The sequence below is a fragment of the Miniopterus schreibersii genome (assembly GCF_964146895.1).
Source record: "Miniopterus schreibersii genome assembly, chromosome: 9".
Lineage (NCBI taxonomy): Eukaryota > Metazoa > Chordata > Mammalia > Chiroptera > Miniopteridae > Miniopterus > Miniopterus schreibersii.
Genome location: NC_138118.1, coordinates 73,553,258 through 73,580,833, shown reverse-complemented (window position 1 = coordinate 73,580,833; position 27,576 = coordinate 73,553,258). Strand labels below are relative to the sequence as shown.

Sequence of the window (27,576 nt, the reverse complement as noted above, 5' to 3'; positions counted from 1 at the left end):
TACTTAATAGTGGTAAATAAGTGGTTCGAGCACAAACCCACCGCCTGGCGCACTGTCAACCCTTTTGTCCTATGGAAACTGCCACACTTCAGATCTGTGTCCATGTGCATTCCTGTTGCTGGGCAAGGCTCTGAGCAGTAACTGATTCTTCTCTGAAGAAGTGGATTGCAAAGGGCACACAGTGCCTTCTGCATGCATGGTGAGGGGGTGGGAATAGATATTCTCTCTTAAAGTGAGGGAGTACACCTTTGACTCTTTAGGCTTCTTGACTCCTGGCTTTCCAGGAGACAGAAAGGGTTTCTGGAAGGATTCTTTGCCCATAGAGAAGTGGGGGTGGAGACATCTTTGACTCTGAGTCTCAGTGCTCATCTTCCAGGAACAATCAGCATCCCTGGATCCAGCCAGTGGTTGACTCTGTCTCAGTACTAATCCTCCAGGAACGGTCAGATAGCACCCCTGGATCTGGCCAGTGGTTGACTCTGTCTCAGTACTAATCCCCCAGGAACGGTCAGATAGCACCCCTGGATCTGGCCAGTGGTTGACTCTGCCTCAGTACTAATCCCTCAGGAACGGTCAGATAGCATCCCTGGGTCCTGCCAGTGGTTGACTCTTTCTCAGTACTAATCCCCCAGGAACGGTCAGATAGCACCCCTGGATCTGGCCAGTGGTTGACTCTGTCTCAGTACTAATCCCTCAGGAACGGTCAGATAGCATCCCTGGGTCCTGCCAGTGGTAGACTCTGTCTCAGTACTAATCCCCCAGGAACGGTCAGATAGCACCCCTGGATTTGGCCAGTGGTCCAGGTAGTTAAGGTAGATCAGCCGTATTTCACACAGAACTCCAGGATCAGCCCTCTGAGGACATTGGGATTAGAACCCACTTCCAGAAACCTCTGATCTGCAGAATTTAAAACCAAATAACCAAGCCCTACTTGTGATCATATAACATTTTGAAAATCAAGGTATTTCAGAGAGCATCATTTCTTTTTTTCTTTCTTTTTTTTTTTTTTTTAATATATCTTTATTGATTTCAGAGAGAGGAAAGGAGAGGGAGCGACAGAGATAGAAACATCAATGATGAGAGAGTCATTGATCGAGCCCACAACCTGGGCATGTGCCCTGACCGGGAATCGAACCCCGATCGCCTGGATCCTAGGTCGATGCTCAACCGCTGAGCCACGCCCGGCCGGGCAGAGCATCATTTCTTAAAAGAAAAAAAAAGAAAGCATATCTGGGAATAAAATAATTTCTTTTATCAAAGAAGACCAGATCAGAAATGGATATTCCATTATACATTTTTTGGTGTTAATTCAGGACATAATTTATATTTTACTGAGAAATTGTGTATTAACTGGATCTATATGCCATCCAGTCTTCGCCGAGAGTTGTTTCCAAGGGTGGAAGCAAAACCAGTTTCTCAAACAAAACATGACCAAGTGTGTGAGTGTGGACACGTGAGCCCGATGAATTAATAAATAGCTGTCATATGTCGCTGTTTCAAGTCTGCTAGTTAATATTAAGTTGCTTTTTTGGACAGCCAGTGGTGATGAATGATGTGGCTTTTATATTTCAGCATTTCTGTCATGTTCCAAAGTAAGCACGCTACTTAGACGATTTAAAAATCTGTTCACACTTGTGTTATGGATTTTGGGAAATGCTAATATGTCGAAAGACAAAAATGTTTTTAGACTCTATGGAGTCCTTATATAGTTTGGGTTGTAAGAGGAGCGTAGGATCTTACCTTTGCCTCCTGTGCCCCTTTCTGGGAGCCAGGAGAGAAACAAACAAAACTAACATCTGTTAAGCGTCTTCTATTCGGGCCAGGCACTTGCTCCTTGTTTTATCATTTCATCCTCACAGTTCCTCATTTCCTACATAAAAAACTGAGGATCAGAGAGGGTAACGCATCTCTCAGGATGCACAGAGTTTATAACTAGGGAGCATCAATTCGAACTTAGGCCTGGCTCCTTGCAAGGCACATGTATGGTATATGCGTCTCCTTTGCGTGATTTCCCAAGCTGTGTATTCTTTCCTAAGTGAAATTTTCTAAAATAAGTCTTAAAATCAGCCTGTTGCCCAAATGCTTGGCAGCGCCTCGGCATTTATTCTGCCTCATTCTTGGTGGGAATCGGAGTTCTCTTCTCCCTACTGGAAGCCCCAGGACGGCATAGGCTCGCATGTCTTACGCCCATGGGACTTTTGGCTGGAACACCCTTTCCACCTGGGCCTGACCCATCAGCCGGGTGGCAATGGTGGTAGGGGACCCAGTTCATCCCAGAGGCACAGCAGGGCCTTTGTGATTTGACCTGAATGTTTCAGGCTTTACACACCTGTTGGGTTTGGCTACCAGGTGGTTTGTTGAAATGAAAGCAAGTCCCAGGCGGAATTCGGTCACACATCAGACGCTCGTGTTAGGCAGAAGGCACAGAGCAGTTATACAGCCCATTCCTGTAAGTTTGGGGACGTCCCAGCTCTGTTCTGGGGCATGTGGACAAGTACTTGCCCAAGAGGCTTATGGAGGACTGGCCCCTACCGGTCAGATCAATGGCCAGGGGATAGAGAGCCTTCTGGGGAGGCTGCAGATGCTCTATTCCTTGATCTGCGTGGTGGTGATGTCAGTATGTGCAAATGTAGGATTTCATAGAGCTGTCTGTGCCCTTAAGGTTTGTTCACTTTACTATATTAATAACATGCCTCAGTAAAAAACAAAGGGGGAACTAAATTATTGTCCTTAAGTTGTTCACAGTCTGTGAGCAGGGGAACTATTATAGTTTGTTCAAACCAATAAACCCCTTGAGTTAGAGGTTTTCAGTGGAAGGGCGCCGGGGCGGGGTGAAATCACGCAAGGGTCTCCATTTGCACCCACTTCATCGTTTCAGACACCCTTGAATTGGTGGCCTGGCCCCTGGACAATATCTGTCTCCCTCCAGGGCTTTCTCTTCACCATGTTAAGGTCAGCACAGAGAAGTCAGCTAGATGGAGAAGGGGACACCAGGCTCCTGTGTGACTCCCCTTGTCAAGGTCTTTCTGGTCACCCCCAGGCCAGCCACAGGTTCTCTAGGTTGGAAGTGGTGGCTGCCCCATGGGGCCTCCGTTTGCCTCCTGCGGTCTCGACTCCGCCCTGTTTTAAGCAAATCCTTGCCCCAGAATTTGACTTCTTTTGTCCTTGAAGCTGTCCTTGGTGATTTTAACAGAATACCTAATGAGGCTAGGCAGGAAGGCTGTGGGAATGAAACATCTATTTTCCTCGGCAATAATCCCACACTCACCCGGATGGGTGCGGGGAGGGGCTGTGGAGCCCCACCTTTCTTTCCCCTGAAGGGCAAAAAGAGGCCTGGGTGGGGGTGCCGGGGTGGGGGCGGCCCTTGCAGAGGCCTCACCACTAAGTACCAACTTAAAGGAGTACCTGATTCGGCCTGCTCGTAACCCTGGCCTTAGCGGCCTTTGCCGAGAAGTGAAATTTGGCAGAGTTAACAGATAAAGATGACCCCTTTTATCCGTTGTCTCTCCCACAGGGTAACAGAGCTTCTGCTTTCTCAGTTTCAGAATTCCTGTGACTCACTTTATTGCCCAAGCGCTCTTCTCTTTTCCTTCACCTGTCACACGCCACCTCGTCCCATACTTGCTCCCAGCATCCCTGCCTTAAAAAGAAATACAGACACAGGGAGCCTTTGTTGATCTCCCCCACCCACTGTGGAATCCGTGGTCATAGCCATGGTTGCCCCACCCCCATTTCATCATTTGGGGTTCCCATCATTTTTTTTCTTGCCTTTCTCAAGCAGCATCAGCCAACATTGTTATTAAATAAACCATTAATATGTCTTTACAGCCTCTCCTGGCACTTGTTAACCAGATTGCACTTGCTTCTAACTTCAGGTACAATTAGTCATGAGCCACAAGAAAGACTAAGTTTATGAAGAGGCTGGTCCATTGCTGGACCCAATGCACAACCAATACAGAGATTTGGGGGTTTCTATGAAAGCAACATGGGAATTGAGTTCTATAACTATAGTTACCTTAATTTTATTTTCTGAGATTTTATTTCCCTTTATTGTCTTGGTTTTAATTTATAGCTTTAGTATACTTTTTTTTTTAAAGAACTAAGTGTTAGTGAAAGGCACAGATTGGAGTACTTAATAATTAACCAAAAGTTTTATATAATCTCTAACTAGCTGGTTCCTGGACAATTATATAACACCCATCTTTTAAAATATACTATGAGAACACTAAGAACCGGATGGGTTAGATTTTTTATTGTTAACATGCTTGGGAAAGTTGTAGAATTTATTTGAAGCTAGTGTGTCAAGTAGAAGTCTGGCCTCCTGAAGCCCAAACCAAACACGTTAATCACTCTAAACTCAGGCTGTGGATGAAGGCCGTGGTTTACCCTGGAAAAGTTGCAGGGGTGGCAGGTGGCAGCCCAACTAACACTCTAAGGGAGTCCCTGTCTCTGTCCTGGTCAATCCCCTTTCCCACGCAGACACTGCCGTCTTGGAGGTTGGTACTGTGTGTGGAAAGAAATGGGGCGTTGCTGCCTCTTCAAATTGGGGTTATGATGCTCTCCCCCCGAGTTTTCCTAGTCCAGCTCCTCAGTTCTCTTAGGTCCCAGAGAGGGTGTTATCACCTACCTGGCCATGAGGCATGCTAATGCCCAGCACCAAGGTGAAAGGCCCAGGCTCTAACCCAGAGTCAGTCTCTTATCAGCTGCGTGATTAGGCAAATTACCTAACTTCGCAGGGACTCAGTTTTTTAGTTTTTTCCTCTGTAAAATAGAGATAATGCTCTCCGACCAGAATGTTGATTAAATGAGACAATATGTATGGGAAACCAACAAATGATCATTGTTTTTATTTGTAATACACTAATAGATGATATGGAAAATTCTGCCTTCCCCCTTGGTTTTTGTCATACTGTGTAATAGTTTTTTTAGAAGGCATCTCCAAAACCTTTGGTAGAACAAGTTGCCCATCTGCCCCCATTCCCCCCCCAAAAGAAAGATTTTTTAAAATTGTAGTAAAACACACATGACATAAAATTCACCTTTAAGCCATTTTTAAGTAGGTAATCCAGTGACATTTATTACATTCACAGTGTTGTCAACTATCCCCATTATCTAGTTCCAGTACATTTTAACCACCCCGAAAGGAAACCCCATAGCCATTAACAAGACACATCCCATTCCCCAATTCCCCAGCCCCTGGCAACCACAAATTGGCCCTCTGTCTCTTTGGATTTGACTGCTCTGGATAGTTTATATAAACCGAAGCGTACAGAATGTGGTCTTTTGTGTCTGGCTTCTTTCACTTAGCGTAACATTTTCTTTTTTTTTTTTTATAATATATTTTTATTGGTTTCAGAGAGAGGAAAGGAGAGGGAGAGAGAGAGATAGAAACATCAATGATGAGAGTCATCGATCGAGCCCGCAACCCGGGCATGTGCCCTGACCCGGAATCGAACCCCGATCGCCTGGATCCTAGGCCAACGCTCAGCCACTGAGCCACGCCCGGCCGGGCGCGTAACATTTTCAAGGTTCATCCATGTTATACATGTATCAGTACTTCATTCCTTTTAATTACTGAATAATATTCCATTGTGTGGCTATACTGTCTTTGTCCCTTTGGACAGCTATAACAAAATACCACAGGCTGGGTGGCTTATAAGCAACAGAAATCTATTTCTCACGGTTCTGGAGGCTGGACGTTCATGATGAGGGTGGCGGCATGGTCAGAGGGCCTTCTTCAGGTTGCAGACTTACTGTATCCTCGCATGGTGGGAGGGCTAGGGAGCTCTGTGTGGTCTCTTTTGAAAGGGCATTAATTCCATTCATGAGGGCTCTGCCCTCAGGACCTAAGCACCTCTCAAAAGCCCCACCTCCTAATACCATTACTTTGGGCGTTAGGATTTCAACATATTTATTTGGGGGGTGGGCACAAATATTCAGACCGTAGCATATACCATATGAAGTTTATCCAGTCATTAGTTGATGTACATTTGGGTTGTTTCTACCTTTGGCTGTTGTGAGCAGCATTGCTATGAACATTCTTGTACAAGTCTTTGTTTGAATACCTGTTTTCAATTCTTTGGGGTATGAAATTGTTGGATCATATGATAATTCTATATTTAACTTTTAAAAAACTGCCAAGCTGTTTTCAGCTATGGCTGCCCATTTTACATCCCCCATTTTACATGCCCGAAGGTTCCAATTTAACTTGTTACTTCCTGTCTTTTTAGTTTTATTAGAGCTACCATAGTGGGTATGTAGTGGTATCTCGTCGTGGTTTGTATGTTTACTTATTTTGTATGTTTCTGAACTCAAACATTTTTTACTCTGCAGTGTTCTTAAGCCTGTCACATTGCAAAGCTATGTATAAACCACCTACACATAATTTCCAGTAAGAGGAAGGTGTAAAGCATCTTTTCCTTCACAGCCCTTGGTGTAGCTTAGCCTCGTGGCTCTGCACTCTGCCCTGTAGATAAACCACTTGTAGGCAGTCGGTGGCTAATTATAGATGATGCCTTGTGCCTCTGACCTGCTCTCTGATTTTTTTTTTTCTCTTTTGATTTTAGGTATTTCCTCTGGGTCACCCAAAATGCTTTCAGAGCGTATTGGATAAGAGCTGAGCCACCTGCCTGCTGGGGACTTCCATACTCTCTGCTCCACTGTCTTCTGATGGCAGTTTGACTGCATCCAGGCCACGTGACCTGCTGCTCATGATGGGTGATGAGAAGAACCTTGGAGTGTCCCCCAAATTGGTCTCCCCTTCCAGGAGCCCAAGTACCTGCTCCTCTAAGCAGGGAAGTCGGCAGGTAAAGTTTTAACTAATGCAACTTTTTAAATGCAAATGTAAATCAGGCAGTCTATGGATTCAAGTGTGTATATTTACTTGGGAACGCCTACTTCACAGTTTAAGAGCATTTGTTTTCTGTCCTGTCTTAATTGCATGAGAGGAGTACATTATAGATGATTTTAATAATGCAGCCGAGTGCACCAGGTAGGACTTTGCACTGTTTCACCCAATTCTTGCAGCTGTCCTCCAACACAGATATTAATATCCCTATGCTCCCCACGAGGAAGCTGAATCAGACTGACTGAGCTATTTCCTTAAGGACACACAGCTAGTAAGGGGCAGAGCAAGAATCCAAAGATCAGTCTGTTTGACTCCGGAGCCCACACTTTCATTTATACCCTACTAGCAAAAAAAATAACAAAAATCACTTTTCCAGTAATTATAACCTCGTTCCATTTTCCTCTCCCTTCCCTTCACCAAACCTTTTATAAAACCTTCCAACCACAGGCTGCCCTGGCAGTAAGTTTGAGTCCCACCCGCTCTGTTTCTCTAACAGATGAGGGAAGCGAGTCAACAGAGAAGTGGTCAAAAGGAATTAAATGGGAAGAAGGAGAGAAGTGAAACAAAGGCCTGAATCATTAACTCCTAAATAACTGCCGGCTAATTATATGTTGCCTTTCTGGTTTCCTTTCTAATAAATCCCTGTTGGCAGAATTTGCTGGTGTGGATCAGTGGCAGTAAGTGCACATTAATCATTGTGATTCTCCCTCCTTCGGGTAAGGAGAGAGCGAGCCAGCTGTCCAGTAGCCGGGTTTACAGCTGAGGTGGTCTCTGAGCATTTCCAGTGCTTGCTGGCTCTGTCTGCTTCGCCGATCCCCCGTGGGAAACGCCAGCCTAAGAATTGGCCCAGAGGACTTGGTTCCAGGTCTGGAAGCAGCGATCCTGCAACCTCCCACCTCAGGCACATCCACACATTTATGACACATCCACACACTTATGACACATCATCATGGGTTCTCCGTTGGAACATTGCCTGGGACAGGGAGTTTGCCACCTCACAGCACTGCCTCGTGTCATTAGAATCTGTGATTCTAGAGCAGCGATTTTTAACTGGCATGCCACAAAAATTTTCAAACCATGCAATACCTGAGCATTTAGTCAGGGGCACTGGCCTCTCTTCCCTTAGACTGTCAAAAAACTGACACCAGCCAACACAACAATAGCTCTCTGGTGTGAATGCCCTTCTCGAACCATTGATACATAGATGATATAAAAGAGTTGCATTTTATTGGTCACGTTGCATAATGAGGTTGCGTCTGATTGGTTAATTCTTGGTACCGGAACTCCTGATATACAGTTACAGGCGCTTGATTTTTTAAAAAGTCACTTTCGACCAAAAAGGGTAGGTTATTATTATTATTTTGTAAATCAATCATAATTATACCTATTTTTTAGTCTGATTGGCAAAAAATATATTTTTTGGTGTGCTACAGAATGTCAGTAATTAGTTTATGTGTGCCATGAGATAAAAAAGGTTTAAAATTGCTCTTCTAGCCACTTAGATTTTGCCACAGGCCTGACATTTGGGGAGCCCTCCAAGATCTCTCCCAAGGGGTTAGGAAAAACAGTTTTTTTCAATACAGTCATCACTTCCTGCTGGGATTAAAAAATGACTAAAAATAGTCCTTGGCTGATGCACAGTGGCTCCTGGGAGTTCCATTTGCCTAAGGGTAGCTATGCTCACCTCCTTTGCCAGCTTTCCAGGTGGGTATTTCTCTCCCTAAGCCAAATTTCTGGTTGGGGTTAGAGCCGAATGAAGATCTCCCCCCCACCTTTGTACCTTATAGCATCTATTGTGCCCTCCTTGGGTAAGGGGGAGAATATGATTCATTTAAGCCGGAGCTTATAACACTAGGAATTGGAGCAAGGCGGTGACATTCTAGGATTGAACATTACGGAAACCTTTTTTTTTTCTTTTTTTTTTTGGTGTGTTATTTGAAATTGATTGATTTGGTTTACATAGAGCTCTTTCTGAGGTTACCTCCTAAAGAGTAAGAGAAATGTGTTGATGCCTCAACTTTTTCTGACTTAGAATGGTTAGCCTAGTCTCTCACCTGCTTATTCATCAGATGGTCATCTTTTATTTTTAGGATCTCCCACTTTGATGTGCGTGTAATGTTGCTTTAGAAACATGAAGTCTGACGTTTCCTCTGTGGCATGAGTATAAATGTTTTTCACCACCACCCCCCCGGCCAGCCCTATCTATTGGTAGTAGCTGCTAGGAGCACTGTGTTGAAAAGGCTTCTGCAGTTGAGTCTGTCTGCAGTGGGAAAGAGTGCCATGTTTTTAGCTGTGGCTTGTGGGCATGGGCAGGGTGAGTGGCTGCACAGGTGCCACGTTTGTCACCCCTTAGTGATATTAGAGGGTTGACATCAAGAGATCTCTGCCACAGTCTCTATATTCGGCTGTTGGAGGATCATTAGGCAAGTAAAGCCTGCCTTAGTTCTCCAGCCATTAAATGGCCTTGTTTCAAGACCCCTGACACCCTGCAGAAGAAATGGATCTCCTTGAGGTAGACCATCCTTGAGATCTAGTGCCTTTATGGATAGTAACCTATGCTCCTTGCAGGAAATCCCTAATGAGAGGAAGCAGTTCACACAAAGAATAGGTCATTGGTCCCTTCTGACTCTCTTAATTGTACCCTATTTTTTGTGGTGTTCTAGGCTGATCTTTGCTTTAATGTTCGCCCCCATCCCAGGTTTTGGCTCAGCTCTCCCTTTAGCTGGACTGATCCATGTGAAATTGTTCTGCTCTCTTGAATTTTGTGATTTTCTTGAGAAGAATCTTCACGTTTGCTTTAATGCTTTAAAGATGATTTTTTATAAAAAATAATATATGCTCACTGTAGGTCTATGTGAATTGCAATACTTTAATTAGTTTACTTTTAAATGGCTGCTGATGGGTCAAATAAAAGGAAGCCTGAGAATGACTTGGTTGTTGAGGTCATCCGTGACATTGTCGAGTGGTGTCCTTTGAGTGGTGGGCATGAAAGGCTGGTTAGAGTCTATTCATGAGAGAATAGGAACAGAGGACGAGGGTACCTCAGTTCCACCAGGCCCCAGACAGGATTTGAGAGAAGCCTTCACACATGTTCTGTTTGGGAACCTTGAGCTTGGCTAATGCCATGCTTAACACTGCACGTGGATAATTCACTCCCATTTATTCATTGGTTGAAAGAGTATATGACTTTATGAGTCCTGAGTCCTAATTGCACAGCTTTTTAGCTTTCACAGCACTTGCAGATGCAAATTAGTGGACTGAATTTCCTTAATGCCAGCAGCAAGTATCCCCCACCAGGGCAGGGGAGAATGTGTGGCAGGTACACATGCGGAATGGGAGCAGGAAACTCGCAGGTTCCTCAGCTCCCTCACTCCAGCAATGTATTGTGAGGATCTTAAAAAATGAGCACAGGCCTCTCCATTGAGTTTCTTCTGGCAGATGATGATGTAATCCCTAAACGTTTTGTATACCTGTGGTCTCCAAACAAGCTACTCTTTTGGAAGGTATGGAACAGGAGTGAAGACTGTCTTTGTTGATACTGACCTGTATTCATACTGGCTCTGCTTGTTGCTCGCTGGGTGACCTGGTCATGTTATATAAAACCTCTCAGTCTCAGCTTTTCAGCTGTGAAATGTGGACAATTGTGTTTCCTTTTGAGAACTAAATGAAATAATAAATATGAAGTACTTAGTCTAGCAGATGGTAGACATTCGACAAGTGTGGGTTAAATTAATGAATGAAGAAGCCTGCAGTTGCTAGGTAGGAAATTACAATTCACAAAGCTCTGTAGACACATGAAGTAGGTTAAGGGGCATCTAAGTGGGAGAGGCAATTGCTATTTCAAAACTTGTGAAATATGAGTAATTGCAGTTTCCTGTTATCTTTTTCCCACCGCCCCCTTCCATTTCTTTCCTAGAACTTTCAAAGTAGCACATTTCAGAAGCCGGATTGAGCTAAAGATAAATGAATAGGTTTTATCTTTATTGAAAGAGTCCTGTATGCCCTAAACTTGATTACTTCAACCAGCACCTATGAAGAACCTATTATTAAAAGACTGGGCAGGGAGGTTTGGAGCTACAAAGGTCAGGACAGCTGAGCCGCCCACTATAAACAAGCAGTCCACTCCGACTGGGAAGACTGGATGGTGAAGAGAGCACGGCCCCCATACTTTTTGTTTTCTTTCCTATGTTGCTAGCATTTGCTACGTAAGTGAGAAATCAGAAAGTGAAGCCTGCAAAAATAATTGACAAATGCTTAGTTCATGATTACAGGTGATTTGAAATGGCGAGATCTATTGTCAGGTAGGTCTCCACACAGTTATACAATTTGTTCTTGACCCTGGGCTACAAACTGCTTGTTTGTAGTGGGCTGCTCAGCTCTCCTGTCCTTTGTGGCTCCAAACCTCCCTGCCCAGTCTTTTAATAATAGGTTCTTCATAGGTGCTGGTTGAAGCAATAAAGTTTAGGGCATATAGAACTCTTTCAATAAAGATAAAACCTATTCATTCATCTTTAGCTCAATCCGGCTTCTGAAATGTACTACTTTGAAAGTTTTAGGAAAGACATGGAAGGGAGCGGTGGGAAAAAGACAACAGGAAACTGCAATTACTCATATTTCACAAGTTTTGAAATAGCAATTGCCTCTCCCACCTGTCCCTGGGCTAATCTAAGGTGGCCTTGGAGCCTCCCAGGGTCATCCATGATGTTTGTTTATACCGGCTATTAGATGATGCAGCACTCCAGGGAGCCCAGGCTGGCTGGGCCCGGTGCCAGAATCCATAAGACACAAGAGTTGAATGGGAGAGAATTTGCCAAGAAGAGAAAAGTGAATTAAAGCTATAATGCTCAGGTGTTTATAATTTCAGCCATCTGGGTATTGAAAATACTCCTGTTTATTCCTTTTGATTCATCATGTCTTTAGAAACACAGCGATTTACCAGCTGCCTGTCTTAAGCATGGGCTAGAGAAACACTCTCAAGAAAGACCAGTCAAGGAGGAGGGACGTGGGAATGTCATAATTTGTCACATTGTTCTGTGATCGTCACCGAAGATGAAAGGCAATGAGTATGAACTTGCTCGGGAGGCAGATGGCCTAAGTTTAAATCTTAGGTTGTTTGTAAGCTGTTTCACCTTCGGCAAGTTACTTAACCCCTCTGTGCCTTGGTTTCTTATAAGGCTGTGCAGATTGCTTAGCTAGCAGAGAGCCTGCAGGTGGAGACTGCTGTACGGGTGATGGACGTGGGAACCATTCACCTTCCCTAAGCAGAGCCCCAGGAGCCCTCTAGAAGTACCACACAGTGACTACTCCCTACTGCACCCTATCAGCTGGAGGAGGCCCGGCATGATGCAGTCAGACAAGTTGGCTTCTGTCTGGGTTGCTCTGAGAGTAAGGGACACTAGACATTAGCCAGTATCTGAGAGCATCCTTACAGCTCATAGTATTCGTTCATACTGTTATCTGTGGGGAGAGCTCCCTGTCCCCACCTATTGTTCATGGCAGTGGGCTTTTTGTGATATTTCGAGAAAAGGAATTTCCTGAGGTTCGCATGGGAGGGTGAAATATTGTAGAAAGTTTTATTTCTGTGGAATTACACCCCTGAGTTTCCCTGGTCCCATTTCCCTTTGTTGGGCCAAGGAAGCAGTGTGGCTGTGGCTTCAGTAGGGCTAAAATAAAAGCCAGTGTCCAGACTTTCCCTTTCATGTTAGGGCATAGTCCAATTTAGCATCAGGCTAGCTTAGTTTATGTTTCCTGCTGCAGTCCATTAGTCCATTGCATGTGGGGTCCACATGGCCACATGGCTATAGAGGAAACACAGGCGAATGCAAGGAAACCAAGAAAGCCAAGAGCACCAGCTCCTGTGTTTAGGGAACTATGTATTCCCAGATTTTCCCAGGCTTGCATTGGCTCCACCTCTTTTAGCCAATGATTTCTGTTCCTAGGTTTGATTGACACATATTTTCCCTAGGTCGCCCCATCTTCACTGTACATGCATCGATCCTCCCCTTTGTCCAGTCCTTTCCCCCAATAGTCTGCAGGGAATGGGCTGGTGGTTCCCTGGGGAGTGCGAAATTGCAGCTTCCTGGTGAAGCTGCCCAGGTGGCCATGCTTATAATGTCTGGCCTCCCTTTTGCTCCTTTCCTACTGTTAATAACTAGCTAATTACAGTGGTATCAACACTATATTTTGGAGTCTCAAAACAATCCAGGGATGTCTGTACTGTTTGCTACACTTTAGAAAGAAAATATGGTCCAGAGATACTAATAGCCTTGTTTAGAGTTACACAGCTACTAACTGGTAAGGGATCAGGCAACCATCTATTTGGAGAACATTGGATTTTTTAGATGTTAGAAAGCTTCTGTAGAAATTAACTCGAGTTCCATGTGCCTTATGTGCAAATGATTGTTGTTTAAACAAACCTCCAGCAGCCAATGCCTCTGTGAATACAGGGACAAGGATACATGGATAAGGGAAGCAGTCCGAAGGATCCCTGGAATCTGATTGTTTGGAGCTGTTTTTGCTTTGTTTTTGTTTGTTTTTTTCTGATGGGAACAACAGAGAAAAGTAATTAACTATATATTTCTTAGTTTTCCAGATTCCACCTTTTTGGACCTTTTACTGCCTATCTTTTGGTCACACCTATGATTGCGACATTATACCCTGAGAGTAGGAAGGGCAAAGATACAAGACTCAATTCTCAATATATTCCTGTTCTGAGTAATTCTTGTAAAGACAAACATTTGATATGAGAAGAGATTAAAACTTCAGCTAAAATGACGTATTTGAGTTGTCAGGGTGCTTTTGTTACTCTCCATGTCCACAAATGACAGACCATCAGCTACATTCCACACCAAAGAACAGGAGAAACTGAAATTTTAGAACATTTCCAGGAGTTGGAGAGCTGACAGTAATGTTCTGCAATTCCAGAATAACAGGCACAGCAAATATGTTTTGGTGGATTTTAGAAACACCACCTTGATAGAAACTATATAGGATGCCTTAAGAAAACCAATTTATTTATTCTTGGTTGGCCTTGGCCATAGTGCAGGGTACAGGGAGGCAGAACCCTGACCCACATGCTTTTATTGAGAGCACAACTTACTAGCCATGCCATTACTGGAAGTTTCTCTAGAAGCCATAATGCAGATGTGAACTGAACTGACACAATGGTTCTTTCCCAGGGAGGAGAAAATCTAAGTCTACTGCAGTGATATAAAGATATTAAAATACTAGAGGCCAAGAAGGGACAGTGTAAGAAGTAGGACAGAGGCAAAACAGAAGACTTTCCTAGACTAATCTGACATCTCTCTAAGGTCCTCTATACCCTGGCCCTACCACCGAGTCCATCTGTGTCTCCCTCTGTACCTGTGCACAAACTGGCATCAACTGAAATCACCTCCTCTGTCCCCACAACAGATGAGTCACATTCCTGGCGATCACTGGCTGAATGGTGTCCCCCTCCCACCCCAAAGTTATGTTAAAATCCTAATCCTTGGAACCTGTAAATGTTACCTTATTTGGTAAACGGGTCTTTGTGGGTGTAATTAACTTAAGGATCTTGAAATAAGGAGATCATCTTAGATTATCCAGGTCATCCTTAAATTCTACAACCAGTGTCCTTATAAGATACACACAGAGGAGATAGACATGGAGCAGGAGGTGAGAAGGTGGAGGCAGAGAGTGGAGTGATGTGGCTACAAGCCAAGGAATGACAACAGCCACTGGAAACCAGAAGAGGCAAGGAAGCTATTACGGACTGAATGTTTGTGTCTCCCCCCGGATTCATACGTTGCAGCCTTAGCCCTCAATGTGATGGTATTTGGAGGCACGGCCTTCGGGACAATAAGTTTAGGTGAGGTCATGAGGGTGGCACCCTCAAGATGGGCTTAGTGCCCTTATAAGAGGAAAGACACCAGAGTTCATTCTCACACTTGGAAGAAAGGCCGTGTGAACACCCAGAGAGAAGGCGGCTGTCCACAGGCCAGGAAGTGGGTTGTCACTAGCACCCGATCTTGGACTTCCCAGCCCCTACTCAGCCTGTGGTACTTTGTTACCACAGCCCAAGTTAAGACAAACACATTCTCCCCTGGAGCCTCCGGAGCAAGCGTGGCTCTATAACACTTTGATTTTGGACTTCTGGCCACCTCCAGACATTTAACGAGAGATTCAATGTCGTTTTAAGCCACCAAGTTTGTGGTAATTTGTCAGGGTAGCCTCAGAAATGCTGCTTCTCCCTGTGTGTCAACTTCTCCTCAAGTCCCAGTGCAAGCCCTTCCCCTAAGGTGGGTCCAGGGTGATTGTGCTTACCGGAGAACTCCTGCGGTGGGTTGGTTTGAATCCCATTCTGTATTTACAAGTTTTCATTCTTGTGGTGCCTCTTCATTTTTAATGTACATTAACTTCTTGGAGGCCAAGAAGTTACATCTTTCTATCTCCAGTACCTGGTGCTGAGCCTTAGACCTTTGAGTAGACATTTACCTTATTAAATAGAAGCTCAATAATGAACTAGAATATAACCCACTTAGCACAAAAGTCATTCCTTCTTGATACATAAGGCTCTCCAGGTTCTGAACCTGTCTCTAGGTTCTCGTGAGAACCAGCGTTTCTTGTATAGCACTGTGAAAAAGGTCACCAATGATTTGGATCAGGAATAAGGACATTTATTAGGCTGAACTTCTGCCACGTATTGCTGTGACTTTCAAATCAAATATGCATTAATTAATCAGAATGTGTCTCTACCTTGATTGCAAATTTCACTTAGCTCTGAAAAAGGAGCTTGAGCACACTCTAAGAGGGAGAACACCGTTGTCAGCTGGTGCCATCAGCAGCGGAGGGGGTTTCGTGATGAGCAAAGGCCCCGTAATTGGAGTGCAAGTGTCCCACCTCAGTAGCCTGCGCCTCTCTCCAGTGCTCAGACACCAAAGGGCAGAGCTCGAGGATATGCCAAAGAAATGTGATTTTTAAAAATTAAAGGTAATAAAGAGAAAATATAGAAAGTGCTGGAAGGTATAAAACGAAGAACAAAAGTCAACTCCCCTTCAGACCGCTATCCCGTTCCCATTCGCATGTCATCACGTGGCCCAGGCCCATATGGTGAGCCAGCCCAGGATCCCCTCCACAGCCTATCTGCTGCTGTGGAAACAAGGCAATTCTTAGAAAGGGGTAGTGGTCATTTTTTATAGCACTAAATACTAGATAATCAGATAATCCATTCTTTTTAAAAAGTGTGTTTTTGTTGATTTGAGAGAGAGGAAGGGAAAGAGAGAAACAGAGAAACATTGATCTGCTGCCTCCTGCACGCCCCCTGCTGGAGATTGAGCGCACAATCTGGGCGTGTGCCCTGAACAGGAATCGAGCTGGCGACCTCTTGGTGTATGAGACAAGGCTCGACCAGCTGAACCACGCCAGCCAGGGCAGACAGTCCATCCTTTATGCAGACCTGAAATGCAGGGCCTTATAACTCCCACCCCATTAGTCCTGGTTTTGCCCTCAGAGCCTATCGAGTCAAATCCTAATTCTTAAGACAGCCCAGTCTAGAGGGTGGCTACTCTCAGCGGGCCCATAGCCCGGCGCAGCAGTGGTCTCAGCTGTGCAGGTGGAGAAGCTGAAGCCTCTCCCAGACCTACTGAACTGAAATCTGCATCTTGACAGATCTCCCGTGATTGGTGTGCACATTCCAGTGTGAGGAGCACTGCATTTGGTCACATGCACTACCACCCCATACTTACCTGGCAGGGGAGACCGCCCCACCCCAAACTGCTTGGTTCCCTTACTCGCTGTTGCTATCAGGCCCGCTGGTGTTCACCAAATCTTAGTTGAGGGAGAAACAATTGACAAGAAGCAACAATTGCAAATCTCAGAAATTGAAATATAAGTACAGGATTGGTCTGGCATAAGTTAAAGCTGTTTTTACATTAACTGGAATTCTATTGACAAGTATTTCCATGTGTCCATAGTACAATCACAGATGCCTTTGATCTTTAAAGACACGTTAAGTTATGCTCCATGTGATTTAATGCTGGGTCTTGCCTTGTGATTTTTAAAACCCAGAAAAACAGACTAAATAACTGATCTGAGTAATCCACTCTCTGAGTCATGGCAGATAGAGGCAGCCACAGACTTCCTTCCGTCACAGTCTTGAGCTGCAGGAAGAATGAAACAGTTTTCTATGTCTGGCATCACTGCTGCCACGGCGGTGCCTGGAACCCAGCATCTGAGAGGTGCCAGGGATGAACACTAGAAGCAGCTGCGCTGGAGGGAGGTGCTTTCAGTTCGTGCACTCAGCAATATGGAAATGAACTTCTCCAGCCCGTGAGCGGGAATCAATGCTTTGTGGCTGCCTTCCCAACCACAAAGTACCTTTCTATATTTGGCACTTTGTAGACATTCAGTAAAACAGACTGAATTTAATGCTGGATGACATTGCCAGACTGTCTTCAGTTAAACTCAAGCAAAAACCTTAAGAAGCCACTTCCCCCCCACCCTTTCATATTTCTCTCTCCACCTTCTATTCACGGAGAGCTTTAAGCCTGACACTCCCAGGGTGAGACATCAGCCCAGGCACATGGTTAAGTGAGCAGGGCCTTGATCTCCCCACGGGTCCAAGTCCACCCTGTACTGTGTATCTCAGCTCAAGGTGCATGTCCTACTGCCAAGTCACTGGGTATGTGACAACCATGTGGGGCCACTCCCTGACAGCCAGTTCTTTCAGCCAAGAAAAATTGGCATCTCTGCTCTTTTTCCGTCCTGAGTACCAGTTCATCCCAATCCAGCACACAGTACTGAAGTCCTTCACCCATGGGCCTTGTGGGGTCCTTTTTATACACCCCCTTGCTCCTAAGACTCATTCATTGTAAGTATTTATTTAGGGCCCCTATGTCCCAAGTAGTGAGATTATAATAAACAGTATCCAGCCCTTGTCCTCTTGGAACCCACATTCTAGCTAGGGAGATGGGCAAAGCAAGTGAAGTTGATGTAGGTGCTGAGGAGGGAGAGAATTTCTGAGGAGGAGGTTTGGGGCTAAACGAGAGGCAGACTTTCAGATATAAAAAAGCCAGTGAGCAAAGACTTGATGACATTAAAATGCACAGGCCGATTTCTGCCCCAGTGTGGTGGGACCACCTTGTAGGAAACTGGTGGGTCTCAGCGGGGTCCCAGACTTTGCTTGTCTTTGTCCATAGGGCAGTGTTTAACTCCTTCAGATCGCTTCAGGATCTTGGCCGCCTCCTGGACTTACCCACCTGTCTCCCTGCCCTATGGTATTTATTTCTAATCCATCATCAGAGTTCACATATTTAAATTACAGTGTAATATACAATATGCTAGAATATGGGGCAGAATGATTAAAAAATGTAGAATTCACAGTCGGATGGCTTCACCCCTCGGCGGCTTTATAGTGCTGGGGAAACTATCTACTTCTCTTTTCCTCAGTTTCCCCAATTCTTTTCTATTAGTATCATTTACATTGTCCTATGTGTACATTGTTTCAATCAGATGTCACTGGGTGGTACTTCCTGTGGCACTATTCTTTTGTTTTAAATGGCAGGCACTACAGGTACCCAACATCTCTCCATCCCGGCCATTGGATGCCAGAGATGCCCTCCCATCCCTGTGACAACCAGAAGCGCTCCCCAGGCTCCGCAGCCTCAGGGGAGCTGTAGGTCCCCCGGAGAACACCAGCTGGGTGTCGGCTCTCAGGTTTCAGCCCCAGGACGCCAGCACAGTGACAGGCAGGGAAGCTGGGAGGGGCAGGGTGTGAATGTCAAGCCCAGAAGAGGAGTTGGCTGCAGTGCCTTCTTCCTCAGTCAAGGGGAGCCTTCACTTTCTTAAACGCTTTAAATCTGGCTTTTGGCAAGAGTTTTATGTCCTGAGCCCAGGTAGAAGATAAAAATAAAGGAAAAAGATGGTATTTTGCACAAATAAATGTGAACCCTTTTTGACTTATTTATCTTAAGAGCCAACAGACCCCATCTAATTCCTTGCCCTCTATGTTGACTTATTGGTAGGAATGTCCTATATCTTGAGTTCAGGAGAAGTTGAGTCCTTGAAACATTATTGAAATTTAATTCTTCTTTCCCTTTAAGCTACAGGTATGATCTCATTCCTTTTTTTTTTTTTTCTTTTTTCAGTTTTGTAAAATATGCAGTAACATCTAATCCCTCTTGGCATCTGCATTTTGCATAATTGAATGTATTGAGCAGATGTGGGTGATGTTGTGGTATTAGCTCTCTGCGTGTTACCTTTTGCTTGGGAGTCTTAAAACAAACAAATCAAAAGGACTTGATCCCCTTAGAGTACTTCCCAGAAGATTTTCAGCCTTAACTTTTCATGGAACAGTGATAGCATACATATACCTGCTTTCACAAATATGAATGTGTTGTGTTCACTTTGTAAATATTGTAGTCATTCAGCCCAAAGATATTGGGCACACTTCAAATGCCTGCCACTGTATGATATTCCAGGAACATAGATCTGTTTGCAGTCTTGTGCTAGGACCAAGCTCATTCATTAAGTGGTTGACCATTGGAAAGGTAAAACAGAATGCTGATGCATCTAGGGATGAAATAGTACTTTCTTTGAAGAAGGCTTCCTGGAGGAAGTAGAATTTTTAACTTCATGACCTTTAAGATTCATTAAAATTTAACAGGTAAGACACTTTAAATTTTGAGGAACGGCTTTCGGAGCTGAAATAAACGTGAGCAGAACATTTTTGTGTGTTTGTGGCTTCCTGTCACTTAATAATGCTCACTTTCCATTTATTGTCCAGGTGTAATGAAGTGACTTTTAATAATTGTTATAAAGAAATTTCACTCGACATTGCTGTTTTTCTGAAAAAGTTCTCTAATTTAAGTGCTGAATAGGAGTTTCACTTCTTTTCCACTGAAGAATTCCCTTTTACAACTCCAGATCCTAGGAGACCATCGCCTATCTTAAAACTCTTGAATGTACCTTTAACTGCGTTCCCAGTAAAGTGCAATCAGATATAAGGCAGATCTGTCAGGATTGTTACCTAAAGAGTTCAGTTGCTAGAGTAGGAAAGGGTTCTTGTTACCAGAAGTTTCCCATGTACTGAACTGGAGGACAACCTGGAAACCAAGCCAGAGCGCCCAGGGCTCCCTGCGTTTCCCGTGCCCTTCCCCTGAGACCCTCTGTTCCCTGAGACTTGAGTCCAGTGCTCTGCCCCTTGGTACTGGTCCAGACTTACTATCCCCCTCCCAGCCCCTCTGCTTCTGGCCGCGCCACCTGCCTATAGGCTGGAGAGTGGACTGCGAGCAAGTTAGTCAACATGAGATCTTGGCGAAAAGGACGTTTGTCTCTTGAGGAGATGGCTGCACCCCCGTGTCCATTGCAGCATTATTTAGAGTAGCCAAGACCTGGAGACCGCCTGAGTGTCCATCAGTGGGTGGGGGGATAAAGACTGTGCAACGCACACACACAGGAATATTATTCAGCCATAAAGAGGAAATCCTGCCTTTTGTGGCAACATGGGTGCACATTGAGGACATTATGCTAAGTGCAATAAATCAGATAGAAAAAGACAAATACTGTACGTTCTCACTTATATGCAAACTAATTGAAAGAGAATAGAGTGGCTGTCTAGTGGGGGGCTTGGGGGGGGGGGAGATGGGGAGATGTTGGTCAAATGGTACAAAGTCCCAGCTATAACATGGAAAGTTCTGGGGATCCAGTGTATAGCTTGGGGACTATAAGTAACAATGCTTTGTTACATACTTGAAAGTTGTTAGTAAAAGTAGATCTTAAGTGTTATCACCACCAACAGAAAAACTGGTAATTCCGTGAGGGAATGGAGTGTATTAAATCACCACATTGTATGCCTTGAACTTACATATATGTTAATACCAATAATATCTCAATAACAGGGGCATGCTTGTCAAAACCTAATTACCCTGTGTTTGAAATGTTTTCTCTCTGATCTGGATGGTAGTTACTGAGGATATAGGTGTATCAATTCATTGAGTTGTACTCTTAAGATTTGTGCGTCCCAATAAAAATATAAAAAATACTAATAACCAAAAACTCCATTATCTTAGCCACTGAAGTATTGCCAGTTTTGGTCTATCTGGGGGAAATTTTGCAATGATTTATGCGTTGTCAAGCATGTAAAAATAACTCTTCAGAATTTTCGATGTTTTTCTTTTGCATTCCTTTTTAAAAATTTTTTCAGTCAATTAGTTGAAATAACCTAAATAGGCAACAACTGTGTGTACATGTTCAAAACTGCAAACAGCTCAGTAGAGAAATAATTGGCCACCAAAAAAGTTTTTGAAATGAAAGAAAGAGGGGAAGGGAGCAAAATTTCTGGAAAAGAAAACAAAAATACTTGCTTCAGGATCTGTAAGCTTTTTGATGCTTCAGGCTTTTCAATATTTAAATACCTAGAACTTGAAGATAGTAACCTGCAGCTAAATAATTATTTTGACCAAGTTGTCATGTTTGCAGTCTTGCACCCAATCTCATATTTTCAGCCCATTCTTAAGCCAGTTTTCCCACATTCCCACCTCTCCCCACCCCCGCTTCCATCCTCATGTCCGTAGCTTTGGCTTAAAATTCAGACCGAGGTCTACTGGTGAGTAAACAGTAACTTCGTGATAATGTCAGAGAACAAAAATAGAGCTTAACAGTGAAATCTTTACCCTTGGCTGTGGCTGCCAAGGTTCAAGCACCAAAAGAGAGAGGAAAACATTACCTTCTAAGAGTTTTTTGGGGGCAAGAAAAGAAACTTGATACCTTAAGTTATAGCATTAAGTCTATAAAATCCAGGCATGGTATGAAAAATTAAATTAGAATTTCTTCTCCCCAACAAACCCAGCCAGGCTCACCGTCTTGGATGGATTTACTGGTAGCACAAAGTGCTTCTTAATGTCATTGTCATTTGGAAAGACAGCTGCTTAGCATGACCTCTCTTCTTGGAACAGGACAGCTGGGAAGTTGTGGAAGGACTGAGGGGAGAGATGAACTACACCCAGGAGCCACCCGTTCAGAAGGGATTTTTGCTGAAAAAGCGGAAATGGCCCCTGAAAGGCTGGCACAAGGTAAGATGCTGGCCCTGGCCTCACCTTTATTTGCACCAAGACTACCACCCTCAGCACCCAGTTCTCAGGCACTTAATTTGAAGTTGAAAATTGGGACCAAGTGGACTGTCTTGCTGAATGGTGCTTTCTTCCCCACAGAGATTCTTCTATCTGGACAAAGGATTCTTGAAATATGCCAAGAGCCAAACTGACGTAAGTCCCCTTATGAATCAACATGCTGCCCGAGGGGCTAGTTGTTGTCAGCTCGTGGATGGTTTTGTGCCCATGGGGGAGTCCATTTCTCTGAACTGGAACCACGGGGGCTAATACTTTCTTCACGTGGAACAGAGGTGCTGCTCCCCACACCCCCAGCTCTGGGTTCTGGGTAGACTCGGTTCACCGCTGAGGTGGGGCCTCCTCTCAACCTCATACTGTGTATCCAGGGGTCCCTCTGGCCTTAGGGTCGTGCTGAGGGGTTCTCTGGGTGGGAGAAGACATTCCTGCAGGGAGAGAACAGGAGCAAGACGTAGGGTTAGTGTCACTCCCACTGTCACAGTGACTGAGGGGTTTGGTGGAGAACCCTTAGGGAAGGTGACGTGAAGTTCCCCTGGGTGTTAACCCTAAGCAGACGCCCGTGAGGGCTCGGGACGACTGTTGCTTCTGCCCCTCGTAGGGGCCCTTCGCTCCCCCAGCACTTCTCTCGTCCCCCCTTCCTCTCCTCACCTCTCCTACGGTGCTCATCTTTTACGGTGCGTGCAGAACACTTGGCATGGTGTTGGACCCACAGGAGCCTGTCTTAGATTCCTGCCCTTACTTCTCTCTCTCTTTTAAATGTTTTTATTTAATACAGAGGGAGAGGGAGAGAGAGAAAAACATCAATCAGCTGCCTTCTGCATGACCCCTACTGGGGATCAAGCCCCAAACCCAGGCATGTTGCCTGACTGGGAATCGAACTGGTGACCTTTTGGGGCATGGGATGACACTCAACAACTGAGCCACACCGACCAGGGCCCCACTCCTCTTTTTAAATCACTTCCCCATGGATTTAGACACTGGAAACGAGTTCTGCGGGAGGCAGTACGGTCAGAGGTGGATTCGCTGCCCCACGTGGAGTCAGCCCCCGGGGCTCACCCGCTTCCTCGCTTGCTGTCTGCGTAAGCCCCGTGTTACCTAACCCCTGGCAGGTTAAAGATGACACACAGCGCTTAGAGCTCAGCACTGGGTCACACTGAGAGCTCGCTGGGTCGGAGTCCTTAGGTTTACGATGAGTGGACGTGGCAGGTGAGGGCAGAGGAGGAGTGTCGAGGATGTTGCTACCGTTTAACACATGGTCCCCTCTTCATGCCTCTGCAGATAGAGAGAGAGAAGCTGCATGGCTGCATCGACGTTGGGCTCTCGGTGATGTCCGTGAAGAAGTCGTCAAAATGCATAGATCTGGACACCGAGGAGCACATCTACCACCTGAAGGTGAGCCCGTCCCCCAGGCGCTATGTCCCCTTGCAGAGCTCCTTATTCTGGGTACAGTACTGTTGCTGATGCCTTTTGAATATTTCCAGACGTCTAGCCAACATGTAGATCTTCATTATGAAAGTATTTCTGATGGGTCCTATTGTGAGGGACTGTCACACTGCTGAAGGTTTAGCAACCTGTCCCCTCATCTCCCAGTCACCCCCCATCCCTGTGATTGTGGCAAAGATCAATAACAAAACGCCTTAAGGTTCCCAATACGACCACCTGCCCCAGACAGTACCATCTTTAGTGACTAACCATTTACCATAGGTTAAAATATGTCCCTTGAAATAACAATAGTAAATATTCAGTCTGTCTTACAGCTTTGGCTAATTTTGTATGGGTTCCATTAAAATTCTCATATTACAATGAATGTCAGGAATTTTTCCCCTAAAGTGTGGGCCTCTTAAAGCTGTTTAACTGGCCCGGCCGGCTTGGCTCAGCGGTTGAGCATCGACTTAGGATCCAGGAGATCACGATTCAATTCCCAGTCAGGACACATGCCCTGGTTGCCAGCTTGATCTCCAGTAAGGGGCATGCAGGAGGCAGCCGATCAATGACTCTCATCATTGATGTTTCTATCTCTCTCTCCCTCTCCCTTCCTCTATCTCAAATCAATAAAAATATATTAAAAAAATGGTCAGTCTTCTTTAACAGTAATCTAGATTATTTCTCCATGTATTTCCAATGACTCTTGGTCCTGTGTTTTCACGTGGTCAGGAAATTAAAGGTTCTTGGTCATCCACTATCCTAGTTAACCAAATAAAAGTGATTATTAACTCCTAATTTTTAAAGAACTGGAATGCCTTATGATACGTGAAATGCTAATATCATGACAAGACAGCTTAATACTTCTCTGTGCTGACTCACTTTAAGTTCTGTTTGTCTTTCTTGCTCATTCATTTGAACATCAGCTGTGACTGTCAGGGTAGGTTCGTGCTGTTATCTGAAGGTCCTAGTTAGTAGCCTCAGAGGCAGGCAGTTTTTAAATGTGGGTCATCCAGTCCCATTCTCTTATTTTATGGATGAGGGATCTGGTAGCAGAGTTACTTGGCTGTCCACCCACAGTCCTAGACCTACTTGAGGGGCTGAAACAGAACCCTAGCCCGTTATTTAATAACGTGCTTTTATTCACCTACACTGTTTAACCAGTAAAATATGAGTCAAGGTAAGCTCTTGGCACACTGATTTTTAAGGGCCTCTGAGAGGAGATCAGCGCAAAGGATGACATAAGATTCCTGTTAAGCACATCTGGGAAATGAAGTGTATTTCGAGGACATAATTTAGGGGAGACAGAGAGATGAGTCTGTTGGTATTGCTCCTTTCCTGTACATGGCACATTCAAGAGCAGCTGGAGAGGTTTTAAGTCTTGTCTATACCTCTAATAACACAACAAACATAAGAGCCAACCTACCATTTCACAAGGGAATGATGCTGCTGACATTTATTTCCACGTCTTTGCTCCCAGCAGTGGCATTTGTAAAGATTTTAACAGGAGTGACCTGAATTTTTCTTCTTAGAAGTTAACCTACCACGCAGCCTTTGGGGGTATTATAAATTTCCACATCATGAGTCCCTGTGTTCCAATATATAGGTATCCGTCACTTTTCATTTTGAAAATATTAATATACACTCACACACACACAAATATGGACTATTAAGAAATGCCTGTGCCGCATAGGTGTGTGCTGTGTTCCTTGTAGTACTTTTATGAACATTTGAAATATTTTACAGTAAAAATTACTACTTGCAAACATTATTCTTCATGCAGATTGAATGCTCATTCGTGGAGAAAATGACTAAATGTCTGTGTGTGAGTCTGGAAAACCCTGGAAATCACCGATACTATTTCATCACATTTTTTTATTTCTGAGAGCAGGAGAAATGTTCTTTTAAGCACCCTTCACATTCATTAACATCTATTTCCCAGCAATGTATTCTCTGACAGAGAAGATTAACAAGGTTAAATATTTTAGGAAGAATTTACTAATTCATTTCAGTTCAGAGAAGACTAATCTGAAAAGTCCGAATTATAAGTGTTTAAAAAGAAGCAGGGAGAGCCCGGCCGGCTGTGGCTCAGTGGTTGAGTGTTGACCTGGGATCCAGGCGATCAGGGTTCGGTTCCCGGTCAGGGCACATGCCCGGGTTGCGGGCTCGATCAATGACTCTCTCATCATTGATGTTTCTGTCTCTCTCTCTCTCTCCCTCTCCTTTCCTCCCTCTGAAATCAATAAAGATATATTTAAAAAAATAAAATAAATAAATAAAAAGCAGCAGGGAGCTCATATTTTCAGCAGGGGTAGGAGAAGCCGGGACAGGAGGACTTGGAAATGCTTTGAGACAGAGAAATATAAATTTCAGCTTTAGTTGTTGTTTAATGTAACTGATACTGTTCTTGCTTTCTTTCCAGTAGCATAACAATCGGACCCTTTCGTAGAAACCCTAAATGTATAGTTTACAAAGAGCAATTTTACTCTCCATTTATTCCCCAAACTTGTTCCTATAGGTCGCATAGTGTAAACTGAACCAATAAGCTGGTATTTCTACGTTTCTGCACGTGCCCGTGTGGAAAGGGAGGGCGTCGGGGGTGACCTCGATTGGACGAGTTCTTCCTCTCAGCGGGTGACGCTCCTGTTTCCTCCTGTCAACCTAACCCACTGTAGGTCAAGTCAGAGGACGTCTTTGATGAGTGGGTGTCCAGGCTCCGCCACCACAGGATGTACCGTCAGAACGAGATCGCCATGTTCCCCCACGAAGTCGGTCACTTCTTCCCGGGAAACACCGTCACAGACTCCGGGCCTGGGGTCCTGGACTCCATTTCCAGTAGGAAGGTAATAATTTGCCAGCCATGAATCTAAAGAAAGGGGAGGTCCTGGGTGGGGGAGGCCTCCCAGGGGGAGGGGCTGAGCCTGAGGAAGGGAAGGTTTGGGGGAAGAGCCGGGAGCTTGAACTGGGATCGAGTGAGCCGGTTTCCCCAGTCTGTCACCCAGGGCCAGGGCCTTCCCTCTGGGACAGAAACCGACGGGAGCGTGTAAGGGGCGTTTAACAGCCCCGGATGCTCCGGCTTGCTCTTGACCAGTTTGACTTTGGTTCTCTTATCTGGTTGTGAAATGCAGCGGGTACATTTGTAGCTATACAGGATTGCAAACCCCCCCGACATTCCTGTCATCACGTCGATACGATTATCGTTTGATGGAAGAGGAAACTGAGTGCGGTGCAAGGCCTCGCAGCCTGGCGCGGCCCAGCGGGTGCTTCGCTAGACGCTTCTCTCCCGTCCACGCAGACGGCTTCCGTTAGCGACCAGCCCGCGTTGTTCCCTTTTACCCTGGGTGTTCCCACGGGCTCGGTTTTTGTTTGTAATGTGTTTTTGTCATCTGTGGAACAGCGCAGCAGCATATCAAAGCAGAATTCCTTTCCAACTGGAAGCAATTTAGCCTTTTCTTGCGGCGAGACGCGGGTGCCATTGTGGTTACAGTCGTCGGAGGACATGGAGCAGTGCTCGAAAGGTAGGGGCACTTGGAGCCGCTGCTTCTTCCTGTCCCGGCTCCGGGATCTCAGTGGTTTACATTGGCCCCCGGGGGAGCCTACATTCTCCCCATCGCTGTCCACACTCCCGCTCATATTTTGCTTATCAGGTTTGCCCTCGTGATTAACAAAGGACACCTTCCTTGCAGGGTGTTACCTCTTCACCTGGGGGTGCGTGCAGGCAGCTTTTCTTTGCTATTATTATTATTATTATTATTTTAATATATCTTTATTAATTTTAGAAAGGGAAAGGGAGAGGGGGAGAGAGAGAGGAACATCAATGATGAGAGTCATTGATCGGCTGCCTCCTGTGCGCCCCCTACTGGGGATCAAGCCCGCAACCTGGCCATGTGCCCTGACCGGGAATCGAACCGCTATCTCCTGGATCCTAGGTCGATGCTCAACTGCTGAGCCATGCCCGGCCGGGCTCTTTTCTATTCTTTAAGTACCGGTGCCTGATTTCCACAGGGGCTTATTCAGCCACAGTCTTCGGGGGTGGAGTCTGCACAGCTCTCTATTTTTTTAAGTGCCAGAAAGGGCAGTGACGCCCTGTTATTGCCATATTAGAAGTGATGATGACGGTAGCTGACTTTGTGCTTACAAAGTGCCAGCAATCTCAAAGCACACTGCATGTATTAGCTCATTTAACTCACACCTACCCTGTGA

At 45.0% G+C, this 27,576-nt stretch overlaps 1 protein-coding gene across 7 annotated transcripts in view; it reads left to right on the top strand.

The window, feature by feature from the left end:
* The window catches only part of OSBPL3 (oxysterol binding protein like 3), a 129,087-nt gene that overhangs the window by 54,009 nt on the left and 47,502 nt on the right, over positions 1-27,576 (top strand). For all 7 annotated transcript variants that reach the window (XM_081147892.1, XM_081147888.1, XM_081147889.1 and 4 more), the window contains 6 exons: positions 6,567-6,806; positions 21,781-21,897; positions 22,036-22,089; positions 23,230-23,343; positions 26,049-26,216; positions 26,771-26,891. In XM_081147892.1, coding sequence (XP_081004018.1) covers positions 6,711-6,806; positions 21,781-21,897; positions 22,036-22,089; positions 23,230-23,343; positions 26,049-26,216; positions 26,771-26,891 — 670 coding nt within the window. In that variant the 5' untranslated portion in view covers positions 6,567-6,710. The remainder of the gene's footprint in view (positions 1-6,566; positions 6,807-21,780; positions 21,898-22,035; positions 22,090-23,229; positions 23,344-26,048; positions 26,217-26,770; positions 26,892-27,576) is intronic.